This window comes from Salvelinus sp. IW2-2015, linkage group LG8 (genome assembly GCF_002910315.2).
Source record: "Salvelinus sp. IW2-2015 linkage group LG8, ASM291031v2, whole genome shotgun sequence".
Lineage (NCBI taxonomy): Eukaryota > Metazoa > Chordata > Actinopteri > Salmoniformes > Salmonidae > Salvelinus > Salvelinus sp. IW2-2015.
This window is the reverse complement of record NC_036848.1, coordinates 4,475,221-4,494,549: the sequence shown is the minus strand read 5'-3', so window position 1 is coordinate 4,494,549 and position 19,329 is coordinate 4,475,221. Positions and strand designations below refer to the sequence as shown.

The following is a 19,329-nucleotide window of genomic DNA, read 5'->3' as shown; positions in this document are numbered from 1 at the left end:
ATAAAACACCCAAAATGTAATGAAAATCATCAAAATGTATTTTGTGTGTTCAGATGCCCCGTGTGGACAAAGTCATGGAACCTTATGACAATCAGATTAAATTAACTACATTTTTCAGAGAGAAAACTTTGACGGGAACACAGCAGGAGGATTAAGTTTTTGTTTTTCAGTCTCTCTCTCTCTCGTGTCTGTGTGCAGGCCGTTGCAGAGGATGGCGTCAGTGTCTTGGTCCACTGCTCAGACGGTTGGGATCGTACTGCTCAGGTGTGCTCTGTGGCCTCCGTGCTCCTGGACCCCTACTACAGGACTCTCAAAGGACTCATGGTACATCCCCTACTGTCTCTCTGAGAAGGGTATCTGCATATTCACTAGTGTACATCTTGAACCTATAGTCAGTTTATAGTGTATGGGTTCATGTATGTCATATTCATAGAAATAATTACCCTAACTATTATATCATACAGACAGCTCTTAACACATGATCAGCAGGTTTGTAATGATTCATGTTTAAAGCCTCCTCTACCTAGTAGCCACTAGCGCTCAATACGTGTTTGAATAGATGGCACTTCATTTGAAATGAAGAACATTCCTTTTCCCTTCGTTTCTGGCTATGTTTAAGTTTTCCAAATTTTTATTGACATGTAAGCACATTGATGTTGACATACTGTTCAATTACGGTGTGATTGTAGTTGATCTTGGATGGTAATGTAAGTAGGTCCYTGCTGTGCTTATGGTTCTGGATTCTTTGATCATGAGGATTTGCTCTGTCTGACTGGGTTTCTGCCAAAAGGCATCTCCATGGAAAAAAGTTACTGCGACAGGAAGCCTGACTTCATACAATCATCTTGAGACTTAGTAGAAAACCACCCCACACATTGGGTGAGGAAGTTCAAGCTCTCTCATGGTACAAACTATCTCTCTCTCTCTAATATMTGTACTCTTTACTGTCCGAGTGTAAGCTGTGAAACAAAGATGAAAGTGATGAAACAGGTTATATACAAATAACACCTTCTGGCATCCTCATGCATAAGTAAATCATATTTTATTCCCCTGTATTCAGGTTCTCATTGAAAGAGACTGGGTTTCCTTTGGACACAAGTTCTCTCACAGGTGTGAACTATTGTGTTTTCTTGCAGATATAATTATTTCCTTTAACAACAAAATCAAAAGTAGTACACTGTATAGGGAATAGGGTGCCATTTTGGATGCAGGCTGCCCATGCTGCCCTCTCCCCTCAGATACAACCACCTGGATGGAGACCCCAAGGAGGTGTCCCCGGTCATAGACCAGTTCCTGGAGTGTGTGTGGCAGCTGTCGGAGCAGTTCCCCTGTGCCTTCGAGTACAACGAGAGGTTCCTCATCACCATCCAAAACCACATCTACTCCTGCCAGTACGGAAACTTCATAGGCAATAACCAGAAGGAGAGGACGGAGCTTAGGTAATAACCAGAAGGAGAGGGTAAAGCTTAGGTAATAACCAGAAAGAGAGGGCAGAGCTAANAGAAAGAGAGGGCAGAGCTAAGGTAATAACCAGAAGGATAGGGCGGAGCTTAGGTAATAACCAGAAAGAGAGGGCAGAGCTAAGGTAATAACCAGGAGAGGGCGGAGCTAAGGTAATAACCAGAAGGAGAGGGCGGAGGTTAGATAATAACCAGAAAGAGAGGGCAGATCTGAGGTAATAGATAGAAGTCTGTCATTTTGCCGTTCCTTGTCTTGAATTTTTGAAACTGACTGTGACTTCACACATAACTAATCTAAACTATTTACTGAATTGTTAAGGCTTTTTTGCTTATTATTTCAGATGAATTGGTGTCAATCTCCATAGTGTTCAAATTCACCTAACATGAGACACAGATTTAAACAAATAGGCCTACTGGACTAGCCAATACAAGAGACATAAACAGGTTCAGTCAGACCTGACAAAAGAGAGCAGGAATTCACACACACATTCTTTCTTTCTCAGTCAGAATCATTTTGGAATGATACATTTTGTGTTGAGCTGTAGTTGGTCGGTGCCGTTTTTTTGAGAATGGCCTTATTTCTATTACAGCATATTGGATGACTGTCATTCATATTCCATTCACCCAGCTCAATGTAACAGCGATAGGTTTAGGCTACTACATGATACTCAAATTTTCCCTATACTCATCATGAGGTTGCTACAACCTAACCTATGAATGAAAGTTTACAACATAGGTGCACATATCGAGAGAAATTTGAGTAATGCAGGTAACAGATATTGACCCATTCAATACCGTCTTGCACACTCTTGCCTGCATCTAGCTGATCTAGGGTGTAATCATTAGTCCAACAGTTACAAACAAGTGTTTCTATTAGACAAATGTAGGTATGTTTATCCTCGTTTCGTTCTCTTTGGTTCCGTTTAACTGCTATATCGTTGTCACCATATTAGCTAACGTCAAGTAAACATAGCTACTAGAACTAACGCGTTAGTAAACCTGCTACAATCATGCAGTACAGTGTACAGTTACAGCAGCAAGCAGTTTAGCAATTACACTGGCGTGCCCAGGTGGCAATAAATTAATAAAGCCAAAAGCTTACCTTGACTTAGAAGAGTTCCAGTGTTGGAAAGCCATAGGTAACATAGAATCCTTCTCTGTTTGAGCCGGAGTAAGTGAAAGTGAATTTGTTTTTAGAAATATAGCTAAACTCTTTGAAAAAAGGGTTCCATAAAGGTTCTTCGGCTGTCCCCATAGGAGAACCATTTTTGGTTACAGGTAGAACTCTTTTGGGTGCTAGCTAGCTGTAGCTTATGCTTTTAAGTACTAGATTCATTCTCTGATCCTGTTATTGGGTGGAGAACATGTCAGTTCATGCTGCAAGAACTCTGATAGGTTGGAGGACGTCCTATGGAAGTTGTCATAATTACTGTGTAAGTCTAGGGAAGGGGGTGAGAACCACGAACCTCCTTCCTAGGTTTTGTATTGAAGTCAATGTACCCAGAGGAGGACGGAAATTAGCTGTCCTCTGGCTACACCATGGTGCTACACTACAGAGTGCTGTTGAGGCTACTGTAGACCTTCATTGCGAAACAGTGTTTTTTAATCAATTATTTGGTGACATGTATAGTTTTATCTAAAAAGGATTACTTTTGTAATGTTTCGCTATTTTTATTTTTATCAAATTTACTGAGGAGTATGGTCATCCCCTTTCTCTTCTGAGAAGCCTCCACTGGTCGACATGTGTGGTGTGTTTTGTGTTGAGCTGTAGTTGACATGTGTGATGTGTGTGACATGTGTGATGTGTGTGGCTGTAGTTGACATGTGAGATGTGTGTGGCTGTAGTTGACATGTGTGATGTGTGTGGTGGCTGTAGTTGACATGTGTGATGTGTGTGGCCTGTAGTTGACATGTGTGGATGTGTGTGTGGCTGTAGTTGACATGTGTGGATGTTTGTGGCTGTAGTTGACATGTGAGATGTGTGTGGCTGTAGTTGACATGTGTGATGTGTGTGGCTGTAGTTGACATGTGTGATGTTGTGGCTGTAGTTGACATGTGTGATGTGTTGTGGCTGTAGTTGACATGTGTGATGTGTGGTGGCTGTAGTTGACATGTGTGATGTTTGTGGCTGTAGTTGACATGTGTGATGTGTGTGGCTGTAGTTGACTGTGTGCATGTGTGTGTCTGTAGTTGACATGTGTGATGTTTGTGTCTATAGTTGACATGTGAGATGTGTTTTTGTGTTGTCAGGCATCAGGAGAAGACCCATTCTCTGTGGACCTACTTGTGGGAGAACAGGACTGACCACATCAACCCCCTGTACAGACCTGACCACAGCCAGACTCAGGGGGTTCTGCGCCCAGTTACCGCCCCCTACTGTTTTAAGTAGGTTGTGCATATTTAAGGACAAGTAGTATTTCTACACTATTTTTCTCAACTGTATTGAATATGTATAATTTGTGTTGAATATGTATAATTTGTGTGTGTGTGTGTGTGTGTGTGTGTGTGTGTGTGTGTGTTGTGTGTGTTGTGTGTGTGTGTGTGTGTGTGTGTGTGTGTGTGTGTGTGTGTGTGTGTGTGTGTGTGTGTGTGTGTAGGTTCTGGAGGGCCTTATACAACGTTTTTGACAGAGGCATGCATCCTCGCCAGTCTGTGATAGACTACCTGATGGCCGTCAGAGAGGAGACACAGCAGCTGGAGGAGCAGCTTGTCTCCCATGAGGAGGTAAGACAGGACAGGAGGGCTGATGATATAGGCTATGTCCCAAATCACACCCTATTCCCTATTTCGTGCACTACTTTTGACCAGGGCCATTTGATTGAAGTCGCTGTTCTTGTTTTCGTTTTTTTTCTAATATTATGTAGTGTTATCCACCCTAGAAAATAGCCATTTTGGAGAAGGAGCAGGMGAAGAGCATCCAGACAAAAACTAACACGTTGGATAGGAGCCATGCGGTGTGGGCCTCTCCCCCTTCAGAGAGCTGCCTGGGTTTGGCCAACACCCCAGGGGACTACAGCGGACTGGGAGACTTCCTCAGTTCATCACCCTGCCAGCAGACGGGGCCAGAGAGCAGTCTTCTGATCCTCCCCCGACCAGGGGAGCGCCGCAAACCCTCCGACCCAGACCTCTCCACCAACAGTGATGACCAGGAGTCGGGCATAGCAGACCTTAGCTCCCCGCCAAGTGGGGACAGTGCCAAGGACCCTGATGAGGCTGCCTACTCTGCTGCCTGAGCAGTAGTGACATTGATGTTGTCAGAGGGAAGAGAGGTGCACTTTAATGGGCAATTGCGCAATGGGTATTATAAACTGACTAACTGTTGGGAATGATAAGTCAGTGAAATGATAAGTGGATCTGATCTGTATGTGTGTTATTTGTGTAGAGTTTTTGCTTTTCATGTGGTTTATGGTATTCCATAGTTAAGAAGTTAGCTACAACAATTCATGGATTTTGTCAGAGGCTTTACAACTAAATAAAATATTTAATGTTATGTATTTATGCAAATGTGTAATATGATAATAATATATTTAAAAATTACATTTGGACTAAAAATCTTTCAAGTGCACTGTAAACCAAAACATGATATCAAATGCCAAATTTGTCATTATACTCATGCAGTAAACCTCTCCTAATTTAGTGTAGTTTTATAACCAAAGCCAGTCCATCTGGTTCACTGGGCTCATTGTGCATGCTGTAACTCACGAAGCTTCTGAACCAACCCAGCAGGCTGTAGCATGTGGAGATATTGGCATGCTAGTACTAGGGTACGGACACACAGGGAGGAGAGGAGCTTTGTGCATCTCACCCAACAGAAGGATCACAAGTCTGTTCAAACAGCTTAGGTCTCACTGTCAAAGCACAGGTACTGACTGTCTTGTGGAATAATATCTACTGCTATTGTAAGCATTGCATGTTGTTTTATTTGTATAAAGAATATACATAATATGTCCTACAATCTATATCCTATTTCAAAGGAATATTACAACATAAATATTTATTTTTATTTAATTAATTTGTAAATGGATTTATTTGATTGTGTTAAAAGTTCACTAGAAAAGASCACTAAATCTTTAAGAGGACTTGTGCATTAAATAAAGATTGAACATTCTTGGGATTAAGACTTTTGACTTACCTTATAAACAAAAAGTTGATTCATGAAAGTTGATTCAACATTCAAGTTTTTGATGGATATTTTCTGCTTGCTCATGCTACGTTCATAACTAAGTGGGAAGGTGGTATTTACCTATACGCCTGGGAAAAATCCACCTGAATACCCCTCCAACTCAATTACTGAGCTCTGACTTCTCCCACATGCTGTACCAGGGTTGCCTACTCCTTGTATACATCATCCACCTAAATGCTTAGTTAGTATAATGGGGATCCTGTTTTCTGGAAACAATGCCTGCAGTACCGCGGACGGCCTCCAGCTTGAAATCCTCAATGCGAAGTTTGAGTCGTTCTCCCCTGGTAGTTATGGCCCTGCTCTGTATGGATATTTTTGCCCACCCCCACAATGTACATTTTTTCAACCTGCACAGTAGGAGGCGACCAGACACATTTTTGGGTGTAGTCTGCCAATAAACCTAGAAGAAGACGTAGAGACGAAAAGGAACCGGGGTGTATACATTAGTCCAAACAGTTGCAAAACAACTAAAACGAGAGTTTCTATTGGACAAATTCAGCTAAGTCCCGACCATTTCGTTCCGTTTGCTTCCGTTTAACAAACGTTTCCGAACAGAATCGGCGTAATGAATACGCCCCAGTCCTTGGACTCCAAAGGCCAACGTGCATACTTTCGTGACGTCACTGCTTGCGTGATGACGTTGTAATGGAGGTTCAGAGGTGGCAGCTGTGGGTTGATATCAATGACTGTCGGTATTTGGAATATAAAACTGTTTAAAAGTTAGGTAAAAGGCCCTGACCGTTTTTAAACAAGGTAATTGGGAGTTTTTTAACTGTTCACTTGTAATTGCACAACCCTTATTTAGTGAACGCTAAGTCGGGAAGGTTGAAATTCAAGCCCTATTAGGAGTTGGTTAGTTAGCTAGATTTGCTAGCCAGCCACATATTTTAGCCAGCTGGCTAACGTTAGCTGACAGGTGCTAGGGTTGGGCATTATAAAAGGCGATGAAACACTATGATATCATTGTATCTGAAGAGAAACGCATCCTGTCCCCACTCTAATGTTTGCAGATTCCTAGCTAATTAGCTAGTGAACTGCTAGCTAACTAGCTAGTGGGACAGGTAAGTTAGCTCAGTTCGATAACTAGATGGGTGCCTGTCATCACAGCCTGCTAAAAAGGTAGCTAGCCAGTTATTTGCCCCAATAACATCAAAGCATAGTAAAGTCCTACAAACAGCAAGATTGTTAGCTACAGCATTAACTATCTAGCTTAAGCAGTATGTTACACAGTATATTAGCTAGCTAACGTCCTCCAGTCAAATCTAGCTAACGTTAGCTAGATGTTTTAATGTAACCATTGAGTATGTGGCAAGAAATCTCACAGGGTTATTGTGTAGCCTGACATTGTTTGTTGTTTATCTCCAGGTCAAACAAATAAAGAAGGACCACAATTCCATGGTCATTTTCTCGATTGAGAGTTTGTTTGTTTGTTTTTGATGCCTTGCTTGTAGAGCTGGCACTATGCCCGCGGCTACTGTGGATCATAGCCAAAGAATATGTGAGGTTTGGGCTGACAACCTGGATGAAGAACTCAAAAGGATCCGCCAGGTCATTCGAAAATACAACTACATTGCCATGGTAAGTTATGAAGAGTTCTGATCAAAGGCATCTTGGTTGACACTGACAGATATGTGCTGAACATTGTGCTGCTGCTCCATTTCTGCCTTCTCTATTGCTTTGTGTTCTGTTCATAGGACACAGAGTTTCCAGGTGTAGTTGCGAGACCGATTGGAGAGTTCAGAAGCAATGCTGACTACCAGTACCAGTTACTGCGATGTAATGTAGACTTGCTAAAGATTATCCAGCTGGGCCTTACCTTTATGAATGAACAGGGTGAATATCCACCGGGAACTTCAACATGGCAGTTCAATTTTAAGTTTAACCTCACGTAAGCGTTCCCCTTTCTATGATGTCTATCATTGTTCAACAAATTTTCATGTCTTGTATCAAGACTTGACTTGCCCATTTTAGAGGACTCAGCTATATGACCTGCATCTTGTACAGCACCTACAGAACAGGGGAAGTTTCATAGCAACGGCTCTTTGGAGGCACTAGGAGAAAAGGAAGAACCTTTTTGTTTTTACCATGAAAGGTTTTAAAGATGATTGTAATGTTTATATGTATTGTATGGTACTTTCTTGAGGAATTACATTTTTATACCTTGAGATCTCTGCATTAAAGTTAACTACAAAAAGGAAGTCCATTTGATGTAGTCTGTTATTGAGGTGATATTATTGTAGTATGGAGTTTGACTAGTTTACATGTCTGGACTGATGGGCAAAGGCACAAACAAACCTGCTCATATGACGTATGAAACCAAGGCAAGAACAGGCCTATGTTCAGTGTTGATACTGCACACAATCAGGGTCACGCTCATGACTAGTTCTGGGCCAGGCCATTTGAAGGCTCAATGTCAGCAAGCCACATTGAACACCCTGGACCAGAGCTAGTTCAGGACCTCCATACAGGAGTGAACGTTGTCACAGTGAAGCTGCACTGCCTGCACACCGTTCAGGTAAAGGACAATGTGACCAAGATTGTTTAGAAACCATGTGGCCAAGACTTTCACTTGAGCCACCAAATAGGCTGCACCTGTCACATGAGGAGCTGCTTACTTTCTCAACGAGCTAATTTACTTGCTTTTCTCCTAGTGCCTCTCAAGTCATTTTTCAAATGTTTATATTGACATATTTCATAAATGCTTTCGAGCATATCGCAGGTACTGTTTTATTTTCATGTTTGTTTTGGTGAGGCACTGAAGACAGTGTTTTGAGTAGTATTTTGTTGTTTACATGRAACTTGTTTCTATTGTGGAAGTAAAACCTAAAGGCTTATCAGAAGTCTCAGACATTGAAGAAGAGATAMATATATATATATAGTTGGACTGCATCCACTTACACAGCAACAACAACTTTGTCATGCTTAGTGTACCCCTTGTTCTTATAGCCATTACATTCATTGATATAAATCAGGGGTTCTTAAACTTTTTCGGCTCTTGACACAAAATATATACATTTACTATATTCCCGTGACCCATATCTTGTTCCAACGACCCAAATTAAGAAGAAATTGTGTTAATATAGATATATTCTCATGACTCGCGAACCACCTCTCATATGCCCAGGAGCCACTTTGGGTCCCGACTCACAGTTTAAGAAACCCTGTTATAAATGTGTAGCCTAGGTGTGAGTGTGACAGGTGTCTCCCTTTCCGTCGTCAGGGAGGACATGTATGCACAGGACTCCATCGAGCTCTTGACAACATCAGGCATCCAGTTCAAGAAGCACGAGGAGGAGGGGATCGAGACATTGTACTTGGCTGAACTGCTCATGACCTCAGGGGTGGTGCTCTGTGAGGGAGTCAAGTGGCTTTCTTTCCACAGGTAGGCCATTTAAAATCAAATCAAACTTTATTTGTCACATGCACCGAATACAACAAGTGTAGACCTTAAAGTGAAATGCTTACTTACAAGCCCTTAACCAACAGTGCAGTTCAAGAATAGTTAAAAAAGATTTGCCAAATTAACTAAAGTAAAAAATAATAAAAAGGAACACGAACATAACAATAACGAGGCTATATACAAGGGGTACCYGTACCGAGTCAGTGTGGCGGTACATGTTAGTTGAGGTAATTTGTACATGTAGGTAGGTGTGAAGTGACTGCATAGATAATAAATAGTGATTAGCTGCAGTGCACAAAACAAATGGAGGGGGGGTATCAATGTAAATAGTCTGGTGGACATTTAATTTAATTGTTCAGCACTCTTATGGCTTGGGGGTAGAAGCTGTTATGGAGCCTTTTGGTCCTAGACTTGGCGCTCCGGTACTGCTTGCCGTGCGGTAGCAGAGAAAACAGTCTATGACTTGGGTGACTGGAGTCTCTGACAATTTTATGGGCTTTCCTCTGACACCGCCTATTATATAGGTCCTGGATGGCAGGAAGTTTGGCCCCAGTGATGTACTGGGTCGTACGCCCTACCCTCTGTAATGCTTTACAGTCAGATGCCAAGCAGTTGCCATACCAGGCGGTGATGCTACCGGTCAGGATGCTCTCAATGGTGCAGCTGGAGAACTTTTTGAGGATCTGGGGACCCATGCCAAATCTTTTCAGTCTCCTGAGGGGGAAAAGGTTTTGTCGTGTTCTCTTCAGGACTGTCTTGGTGTGTTTGGACCATGATAGTTCGTTGGTGATGTGGACACCAAAGAACTTAAATCTCGACCCGCTCCACTACAGCCCCGTCGATGTTAATGGGGGCCTGTTCAGCCCGCCTTTTCCTGTAGTCCACGATCAGCTCCTTTGTCTTGCTCACATTGAGGAAGAGGTTGTTGTCCTGGCACCACAATGCCAGTTCTCTGACCTCCCTATAGGGTTTATCATTTTTGTTGGTGATCAGGCCTTCCACTGTTGTGTCGTCAAGAAACTTAATGATGGTGTTGGAGTCGTGTTTGGCCATGGCGGGCATGGGTGAACAGGGAGTACAGGAGGGGACTAAGTACACACCTCTGAGGGGCCCCAGTGTTGAGGATCAGCTTGGCAGACGTGTTGTTGCCTACCCTTACCACCTGGGGGCGTCCCGTCAGGAAGTCCAGGATCCAGTTTCAGAGGAAGGTGTTTAGTCCCAGGGTCCTTACCTTAGTGATGAGCTTGTGGGCACTATGGTGTTGAACGCTGAGCTGTAGTCAATGAACAGCATTCGCACATAGGTGTTCCTTTGTCCAGGTGGGAAAGGGCAATGTGGAGTGCGATTGCGTCATCTGTTGGGGCGGAATGCGAATTGCAGTGGGTCTAGGGTATCCGGGAGGATGCTGTTGATGTGAGCCATGACCAGCCTTTCAAAGCACGTCATTGCTACCAACGTGAGTGCTATGGGGCGGTAATCATTTAGGCAGGTTACCTTCACTTCCTTGGGCACAGGGACTATGGTGGTCTGCTTGAAACATGTAGGTATTACAGACTCGGTCAGGGAGAGGTTGAAAATGTCAGTGAAAGCGCTTGCTAGTTGGTTCGTGCATATTTTGAGTACACGTTCTGGTAATCCGTCTGGCCCCGTGGCTTTGTGAAGGTTGTTTAAAGGTCTTGCTCACATCGGCTACCGAGAGCGTTATCACAGTCATCCAGAACAGCTGGTGCTCTCGTGCATGCTTCAGTGTTTCTTGCCTTGAAGCGAGCATAAAAGGCATTTAGCTCATCTGCTAGATTCGCATCACTGGGCAGCTCGCGTCTGGGTTTCCCTTTGTAGTCCGTAATAGTTTTCAAGCTTTGCTACATCCGACGAGCGTCAAAGCCGGTATAGTATGATTCAATCTTAGTCCTGTATTGACGCTTTGCTTGTTTGATGGTTCGTCTGAGGGCATAGCAGGATTAGTGTCCTGCTCCTCGAAAGCGGCAGCTCTAGCCTTTAGCTCGATGCGGATGTTGCCTGTAATCCATGGCTTCTGGTTGGGATATATACATACGGTCACTGTGGGGATGACGTCGTCAATGTACTTATTGATGAAGCCGATGATTGAGGTGGTATACTCCTCAATGTCATTGGATGAATCCTGGAGCATATTCCAGTCTYTGCTAGCAAAACAATCCTATAGCGTAGCATCCGCGTCATCTGACCACTTCCGTATTTAGCGAGTCACTGTTACTTCCTGCTTTAGTTTTTGCTTGTAAGCTGGAATCAGGAGGATATATTTATTGTCAGATTTGCTAAATGGAGAGCGGGGGAGAGCTTTTTATGCATCTCTGTGGGTGGAGTAAAGGTGGTCTAGAGTTTTTTCCTTTTTCCTCTGTTTGCACATGTGACATGCTGGTAAAAATGTGGTAAAACTGATTTAAGTTTGCCTGCATTAAAGTCCCCGGCCACTAGGAGCGCCGCTTCTGGATGAGCATTTTCTTGTTTGCTTATGGCCTTATAGAGTTGGTTGAGTGAGGTATTACTGCCGGTATCGGTTAGTGGTGGTACGAATAATATAGATGAGATCTCTCTTGGTAGATAGTGTGGTCGTCAGCTTATCACAAGGTACTCTACCTCAGGCGAGCAATACCTCGAGACCTCTTTAATATTAGACATTGCGCACCAGCTGTTATTGACAAAAAGACACACACCCCCACCCCTCGTCTTACCAGACGTAGCCTCTTCTCTGTTCTGCCGGTGCATGGACAATTACGCCAGCTCTATATTATCCATGTCGTCGTTCAGCCACGACTCTGTGAAACATAAGATATTACATTTGTTTTTGTCCCGTTGGTAGGATAATCGTAGGTCATCAATTTTATTTTCCAATGATTGCATGTTTGCAAGTAGAACAGATGGCAGTGGGAGTTTACTTGCTCGCCTACATATTCTCAGAAGGCAGCCCGACCTGCGCCCTCTTTTCCTCCGTCTTTTCTTCATGCAAATGACGGGGATTTGGGCCTGTTCCCGGGAAAGCGGTATATCCTTCTTGTCGGACTCGTTAAAGGAAAAAGCTTCTTCCAGTTTGCTGTGAGTAGTCGCTGTTCTGGTGTCCAGAAGTTATTTTCGGTCATAAGAGACGGTAGCAGCAACATTATGTACAAAATAAGGTACAAAATAAGTTACAAACAACGCAAAAACTAACAAAATAGCACAGTTGGTTAGGAGCATGTAAAACTTCAGCCCTGCTTTTCGGCGCCATCTTATCAGATCCAGATTCTAACCATGTATGTTATTTGTTATTTGGTATAGACTTGACCATTATTAAAATCAATCATCTTAGACCTAAGAAGCATTTTGTTTATTTTTCTGTTTGCAGTGGCTATGACTTTGGCTATCTGATCAAGATTCTGTCCAACTCTAACCTGCCCGAAGAGGAAGTGGACTTCTTTGAGATCCTTCGCCTGTTCTTCCCCATCATATATGATGTCAAGTACCTCATGAAGAGCTGCAAAAACCTCAAGGTAACTTCAGCACATCATAACAGTTAAAGAAAGTATTACTCAGCTGTGTATTCAATGAGTTTTCAGAGAGCTAACTAGGCCACAAGCCTTAATCGATAGCRTTTAAATGCATTATAGACATGGCCAGATGGCTAGATTAGCAGAATCTGTGAGTGACTGGGCGTGGTTTGATTGACAGGGTGGGCTACAGGAAGTGGCAGAACAGCTGGAGCTGGAGAGGATTGGCCCCCAGCACCAAGCTGGCTCAGACTCACTACTGACAGGCATGGCATTCTTCAAGATGAGAGAGGTACTCTGTCCATGTGTGTGTCCCAAATGGAACCCTATTCAATATACAGTACCAGTCAAAAGTTGACACACCACCTACTCATTCAAGGGTTTTTATTTATTTTTTACTATTTTCTACATTGTAGAATAATAGTGAAGATATCAAATCTATGAAATAACACATATGGAGTTATGTAGTAACCAAAAAAGTGTTAAACAAATCAAAATATATTTTAGATTATTCAAAGTAGCCACCATTTGCCTTGATGACAGCTTTGCACACTCTTGTCATTCTCTCAACCAGCTTCATGAGGAATGCTTTTCCAACAGTCTTGAAGGAGTTCCCACATATACTGAGCACTTGTTGGCTGCTTTTTCTTCACTCTGCGGTCCAACTCATCACAAACCATCTCAATTGGGTCAAGGTCGGGTGATTGTGGAGGCCAGGTCATCTGATGCAGCAATGCATCACTCTCCTTCTTGGTCTAATAGCTCCTACACAGCCTGGAGGTGTGTTGGGTCATTGTCCTGTTGAAAAACAAATGATAGTCCCACTAAGCGCAAACCAGATGGGATGGCGTATCGCTGCATAATGCTGTGGTAGCCATGCTGGTTAAGTGTGCCTTGAATTATACATAATTCATTGACAGTGTCACCAGCAAAGCACCATCACACCTCCATGCTTCACGGTGGGAACCACACATGCGGAGTACATCCGTCTACTCTGCGTCTCACAAAGACACGGCGGTTGCAACCAAAAATCTCAAATTTGCACTCATCAGACCAAAGGACAGATTTCCACCGGCCTAATGTCCATTGCTCGTGTTTCTTGGCCCAAGCATGTCTCTTCTTCTTCTTGATATTCTTAAGTACAGTGGCTTGTGAAAGTATTCACCCCCTTAGGCATTTTTACTATTTTGTTGCCTTACAACCTGAAATTAAAATAGTTTTTTGGGGGGGGGGGGTTTGTATCATTTGATTTACAGAACATGCTTAACACTTTGAAGATGCAACATATTTTTTCTTGTGAAACAAACAAGAAGTAAGACAAAAAACAGAGTACCTGAGCGTGCATAACTATTCAACCCCCCCAAAGTCAATACTTTGTTGAGCCACCTTTTGCAGAAATTACAGCTGCAAGTCTCTTGGGGTATGTCTCTATAAGCTTGGCACATCCAGCCACTGGAATTTTTGCCCATTCTTCAAGGCAAAATTGATCCAGGTCCTTCAAGTTGGATGGGTTCCGCTGGTGTACAGCAATCTTTAAGTCATACCACAGATTATCAATTGGATTGAGGTCTGGGCTTTGACTAGGCCATTCCAAGACATTTAAATGTTTCCCCTTAAACCACTCGAGTGTTGCTTTAGCAGTATGCTTAGGGTCATTGTCCTGCTGGAAGGTGAACCTCCGTCCAAATCTCTGGAAGACTGAAACAGGTTTCCCTCAAGAATTTCCCTGTATTTAGCGCGATCCATCATTCCTTTAATTCTGACCAGTTTCCCTGTCCCTGCCGATGGAAAAACATCCCCACAGCATAATGCTGCCACCACCATGCTTCACTGTGGGGATGGTGTTCTCGGGTGATGAGAGGTGTTGGGTTTGCGCCAGACATACCATTTTCCTTGATGGCCAAAAAGCTACATTTTAGTCTCATCTGACCAGAGTACCTTCTTCCATATGTTTGGGGAGTCTCCCACATGCCTTTTGGTGAACACCAAACGTGTTTGCTTATTTTTTTCTTTAATTAAGCAATGGCTTTTTTTCTGGCCACTCTTCCGTAAAGCCCAGCTCTGTGGAGTGTACGGCTTAAAGTGGTCCTATGGACGGATTCTCCAATCTCCACTGTGGAGCTTTGCAGCTCCTTCAGGGTTATCTTTGGTTATCTTTGGTCTCTTTGTGGCCTCTCTGATTAATGCCCTCCTTGCCTGGTCTGTGAGTTTTGGCAGGTTTGTTGTGGTGCCATATTCTTTCAATGTTTTAATCATGGATTTAATGGTGCTCCTTGGGATGTTCGCAGTTTTGGATGTTTTTTTATAACCCAACCCTGATCTGTACTTCTCCACAACTTTGTCCCTGACCTCTTTGGAGAGCTCCTTGGTCTTCATGGTGCCGCTTGCTTGGTGGTGCCCATTGCTTAGTGGTGTTGCAGACTCTGGGGCCTTTCAAAACAGGAGTATATATACTGAGATCATGTGACAGATCATGTGACACTTAAATAAAGTCCACCTGTGTGCAATCTAACTAATTATGTGACTTCTGAAGGTATTTGGTTGCATCAGATCTTATTTAGTGGCTTCATAGCAAAGGGTTGAATACATATGCACGCACCACTTTTACTTATTTAATTTTATTGAACAAGTAATTTTTTTCACTTCTCCAATTTGGACTATTTTGTGTATGTCCATTTACATGAAATCGAAATAAAAATCAATTTAAATTACAGGTTGTAATGCAACAAAATAGTAAAAACGCCAAGTGGGATGAATACTTTTGCAAGGCACTGTAGTGGTTTCTTTGCAGCAATTTCACCATGAATGCCTGATTCGTGCAGTCTCCTCTGAACAGTTGATGTTCAGATGTGTCTGATACTTGAACTCTGTGAAGCATTTATTTGGGCTGCAATTTCTGAGGCTGGTAACTCAAATGAACTTATCCTCTGCAGCAGAGGTAACTCTGGATCTTCCTTTCCTCTGGCGGTCCTCATGAGAGACAGTTTCATCATAGTGCTTAATGGTTTTTGTGACTGCGCTTGAAGAAATTGACTGACCATGCCTTAAAGTAATGATGGGCTGTCATTTCTCTTTGCTAATTTGAGCTGTTCTTGCCATAATGTGGACTTGGTCTTTTACCAAATAGGGCTACCTTCTGTATATCACCCCTACCTTGTCACAAAACAACTGATTGGCTCAAATTCATTAAAAAGGAAAGAKATTTACTTTTTAACAAGTCACACCTGTTAATTGAAATGCATTCCAGGTGACTACCTCATGAAGCTGGTTGAGAGAATGTCAATTGTGCAAAGCTGTCATTTTATTTTATTTCACCTTTATTTAACTAGGCAAGTCAGTTAAGAACAAATTCTTATTTACAATTTACCAAACGGCGTCCTGCGGGGGCTGGGATTAAAATAATTATCAATTAAATAAAAATCCAGGACAAAACACATCACAACAAGAGAGACAACACAACACTACAGACCTAAGAAAATAACAACAGCATGGCAGCAACATATGACAACACAACATAACAAGGTCCAAACATTATTGGGCACAAACAACAGCAAGAAGGGATGGACTACTTTGAAGAATCTCAAATATAAAACAGTCTTGCCTAAAAAAGTAGTGCCCTATAAAGGGAATAGGGTTGGTACTGAGATGTTTGTGTGAATGGATCATAGAACAGGGAGATGACTCACAACTTGCATTTCTTCAAAGAGCCACCAGATGTTATTAGAGATAAACATATACTACTTTCACTAACCACATTTCCATCCACAGTTTTTATGGGAGTAAAGTCATACCGTATTAAAAAGAAATCCTGACAGCTGTGATGGAAACAGGAAGTTTCAGTACAATTTTATAAATTCTGACATAATTTGTTCGTTTGACATGGTAAGATATTTTTGTGTCAGTAAAATTAATTATGCGAGAAGTGGTGGTGGAAATACCTTTATGGGCAAATATTAATATATTAACCATCATATCAATGTAAACTTGGAGTCACGCGATGTGTGTGGTCCTCCCACTACAACACGGGAAAGCATGCAGTTCATTAGGCTATAGATGAAATAACACAGGGTGGTGAAAATGCACAGTGATCTTGATGCTCTTACCAATAAATATCTAGGGTCTGATTCTGGTGACGTGATGATCGGTGCTTGACTGCCGTTTGACAAATTTAAATATTCTCGTTCTTATCCATAATAAGCCACTGTATTTGCGAGCAGTTGGCTTGAGCGCAGGTGCCAAGACCAAAGTAGGCACATTTAACGCAACAGTTGTGACAACTATTGGTAGAGTTGAAAATGCGATGGACACACATTAAACTTTTGATTTTTATTCGGTACATGAAAACTCAAGCGAAAAAGTGCATTTTATGTGCACAATGTTATAATTTTTTTTTTATTATTTTTTTTTGCAACAAGTCTGTTTGGTGAAACACCACTGTTGGTAAAATGTGCATATTGTCTTTGTCATGCGAATATTCTAAAATCTGCAATCTGTCGCCAATTGGGTGGAAACCTAGCTACAAACTAGTATACTTTTTCCTGTATCTGATGACATCACATATTTTTTTAGATGTTCTTTGAGGATCATATCGACGATGCAAAGTACTGTGGTCACTTGTACGGGCTGGGTTCAGGCTCTGCATACGTCCAGAACGGCACAGGGAACGCCTACGAGGAGGAAGCCAATAAACAGCTGTCATGACATCATCACTGGGATCTTTCTGGATGGTCTGCTCTAGTCAATTACTATGACGACTGGAATAATGGAAGAACAAAAGCATAATATATATATATATATATATATATACATATACCATTTCGGAAGCTCTTTGTCATAAGCGCTTCTTACTTTAGGTGGTTGGTGAATTTGGTGGTTCAATAGTTCCTATCTCCAGACGTACCCAAGGTGTGTGTTCGTGCTTAAAATCATGTTTTTTCTATGAAAGCAGTTTAGAGGGGCTGGTTGGTTCATTTAGATTTCACATGAAGCGCTTGAAGAGAAAACAAGGGATTTTAGTTTTTCAAACATTTTCTGTAGAAATGTTGCACTTTATAGCTCCTAACCAGATCCTTGATTTTATATGAAAAGCTACATTTTTCTGGTATACTCCTCTTTGTTGCCTTCTCTAAGTTCCATTTTTTTCACTTAACATCTGTCTTTATTATGAAAATAAGTAATTATTTTTTCACCAAAGTTAGCCTTAATAGTAGCTACATTTTTTTTAATGTTATTTTAATATTTAATTTATTGTACTGGTTGGTTGTTTTCATGTGACGAGACCCCCCCTCCCCTCCATATGTTAAAAAAAAAAAAAAAAAAAATGCAATATACGAGAGATTGTTTTTAAAGCTTTTGTAAATAAAGGCTTCAAACTTTTCTAACATATAAGAACTTGAGTTGAGTGAGTTTGAAATCTGTTTAAGAGTCATATTTTAAATGATATACCTTATAGGCTATTGAGACCGATATGGGAGAAAGGTACAAGAACAGTCAATAGCAATATAAACAGGCTGAACATGGCATCATTGTATTTATCTGATAAGGCATCACAGTACAGTACATAGCCTCACATGTTCATAAAGGTATTTTTCTCCATTCATGCACAGAGTATTAAAAAAATATAGATTGACATGGTTTTGCATACATTTGAGCCATTTACCAAAATGAAAACCGATGCTAACTGATGCTGATGACTCATTTCCAAACAGAAAATGTAATTTAAAAGGACCAAAGGAGTACAATCAGAACAGAACCCTCACAAGGAATGGAACAGCTGGAGCAATCGCTGTATTATTTCTGCAGCACTTCCATATTTGAATGGAGTTGAATTGAGAATGCAGCAAACATTCTGAAACCGAGGCTTGGATTTGAAGATCATAGGCCAGTGTGTCAGGCCTCTGGAGAAAAACAGGATCTTTGGCTGGCAGTTTGACAATAAATAGCACTACAGGAACACTTGACATGGCAAGCACACTGACATATCAAAAAATAAGACTGATTGGTGATGTCTAAGAGCCAATGGTATCCTCACCAATGCCAGAGGAACACAGGAATCCTTTCAAATCAAAGAATATCAATATAGCCCTTATTCAAATGATTATTATGCAACAGTGATTTTACCGCATTTCCAAGAGAGAAACTGATATAATACATGAAACTATTTACTTTCTTATGTTTTGTTAGCATCCTGAGTATGAAGCATGCATCAGTTAATTGAAGGATTTTTTTTTTAAATCACAACAGGTTGTTAATCTTTTCAATACTTCTTTCATGTTCAGTGCCATAAAAAGCCTAACACTGCATATCTCATCCAATAATCACGCACACAAAGCAGCTTTTACTCTTAAAATATGTCTATACAATCATAATCAACATTCACTATCATACATCTTTGCATGTTGGGTTAGGATTAAGTATTGGCAAATTCTAAAATTACATTCAAATGGAATATTTATACTGTTTCCGTCAATCACAAATACAAGTTAGTCATTCTAGTTTAGACATTACACAAGTAAAAATAGACTAATTTGAAGACGAAGTCCAAGATAATTAAATCATACAACAATACTTCAAGGGTCCTTTACTAAAATAATATAGATGTACTGAACATGTAGCTTCTTAGACCAACCACCTGTTATACAAAGTGAAAATAAAACACTTCTCATCCTATTCTTATGCTTTTCAGATCCAAACTTGAAAAAACACGGCAAGTAATTGGAATGCAACTTCAATCTTCCGAGGCCACAACTTGATCTCATACTCAATATTCAGCCTTCAGGA

General features: G+C 41.5%; 2 protein-coding genes across 9 annotated transcripts in view; both read left to right on the top strand.

The window, feature by feature from the left end:
• Positions 1-5,335, top strand: part of mtmr7a (myotubularin related protein 7a) — a 38,539-nt gene extending 33,204 nt beyond the window's left edge. For 2 of the 3 annotated variants that reach the window (XM_070444700.1, XM_023992188.2), the window contains exons 9-14: positions 199-324; positions 1,061-1,110; positions 1,239-1,439; positions 3,711-3,845; positions 4,058-4,184; positions 4,340-5,335. In XM_070444700.1, coding sequence (XP_070300801.1) covers positions 199-324; positions 1,061-1,110; positions 1,239-1,439; positions 3,711-3,845; positions 4,058-4,184; positions 4,340-4,693 — 993 coding nt within the window. In that variant the 3' untranslated portion in view covers positions 4,694-5,335. Of the gene's footprint in view, positions 1-198; positions 325-1,060; positions 1,111-1,238; positions 1,440-3,710; positions 3,846-4,057; positions 4,185-4,324 lie in introns of all 3 variants that reach the window. The other variant, XM_023992189.2, reaches the window with a different exon arrangement.
• Positions 5,336-6,237: 902 nt separating this feature from the next.
• Positions 6,238-19,323, top strand: cnot7 (CCR4-NOT transcription complex, subunit 7). 6 transcript variants are annotated; one of them, XM_023992185.2, is made up of 7 exons: positions 6,238-6,396; positions 7,009-7,221; positions 7,338-7,531; positions 8,864-9,025; positions 12,408-12,552; positions 12,731-12,841; positions 19,235-19,323. In XM_023992185.2, exons 2-7 carry the CDS (start codon positions 7,105-7,107, stop codon positions 19,244-19,246), a joined length of 741 nt encoding a protein of 246 aa, XP_023847953.1. In that variant the 5' UTR covers positions 6,238-6,396; positions 7,009-7,104; the 3' UTR covers positions 19,247-19,323. The 6 variants fall into 6 exon arrangements, with proteins under 6 accessions (XP_023847953.1, XP_023847951.1, XP_023847955.1 ...); XM_023992183.2 differs by lacking the exon at positions 19,235-19,323 and adding an exon at positions 17,119-17,344; XM_023992184.2 differs by lacking the exon at positions 19,235-19,323 and adding an exon at positions 17,119-17,344 and having other exon boundaries at positions 6,306-6,396; positions 7,095-7,221.
• The last annotated feature ends 6 nt before the right edge of the window (positions 19,324-19,329 follow it).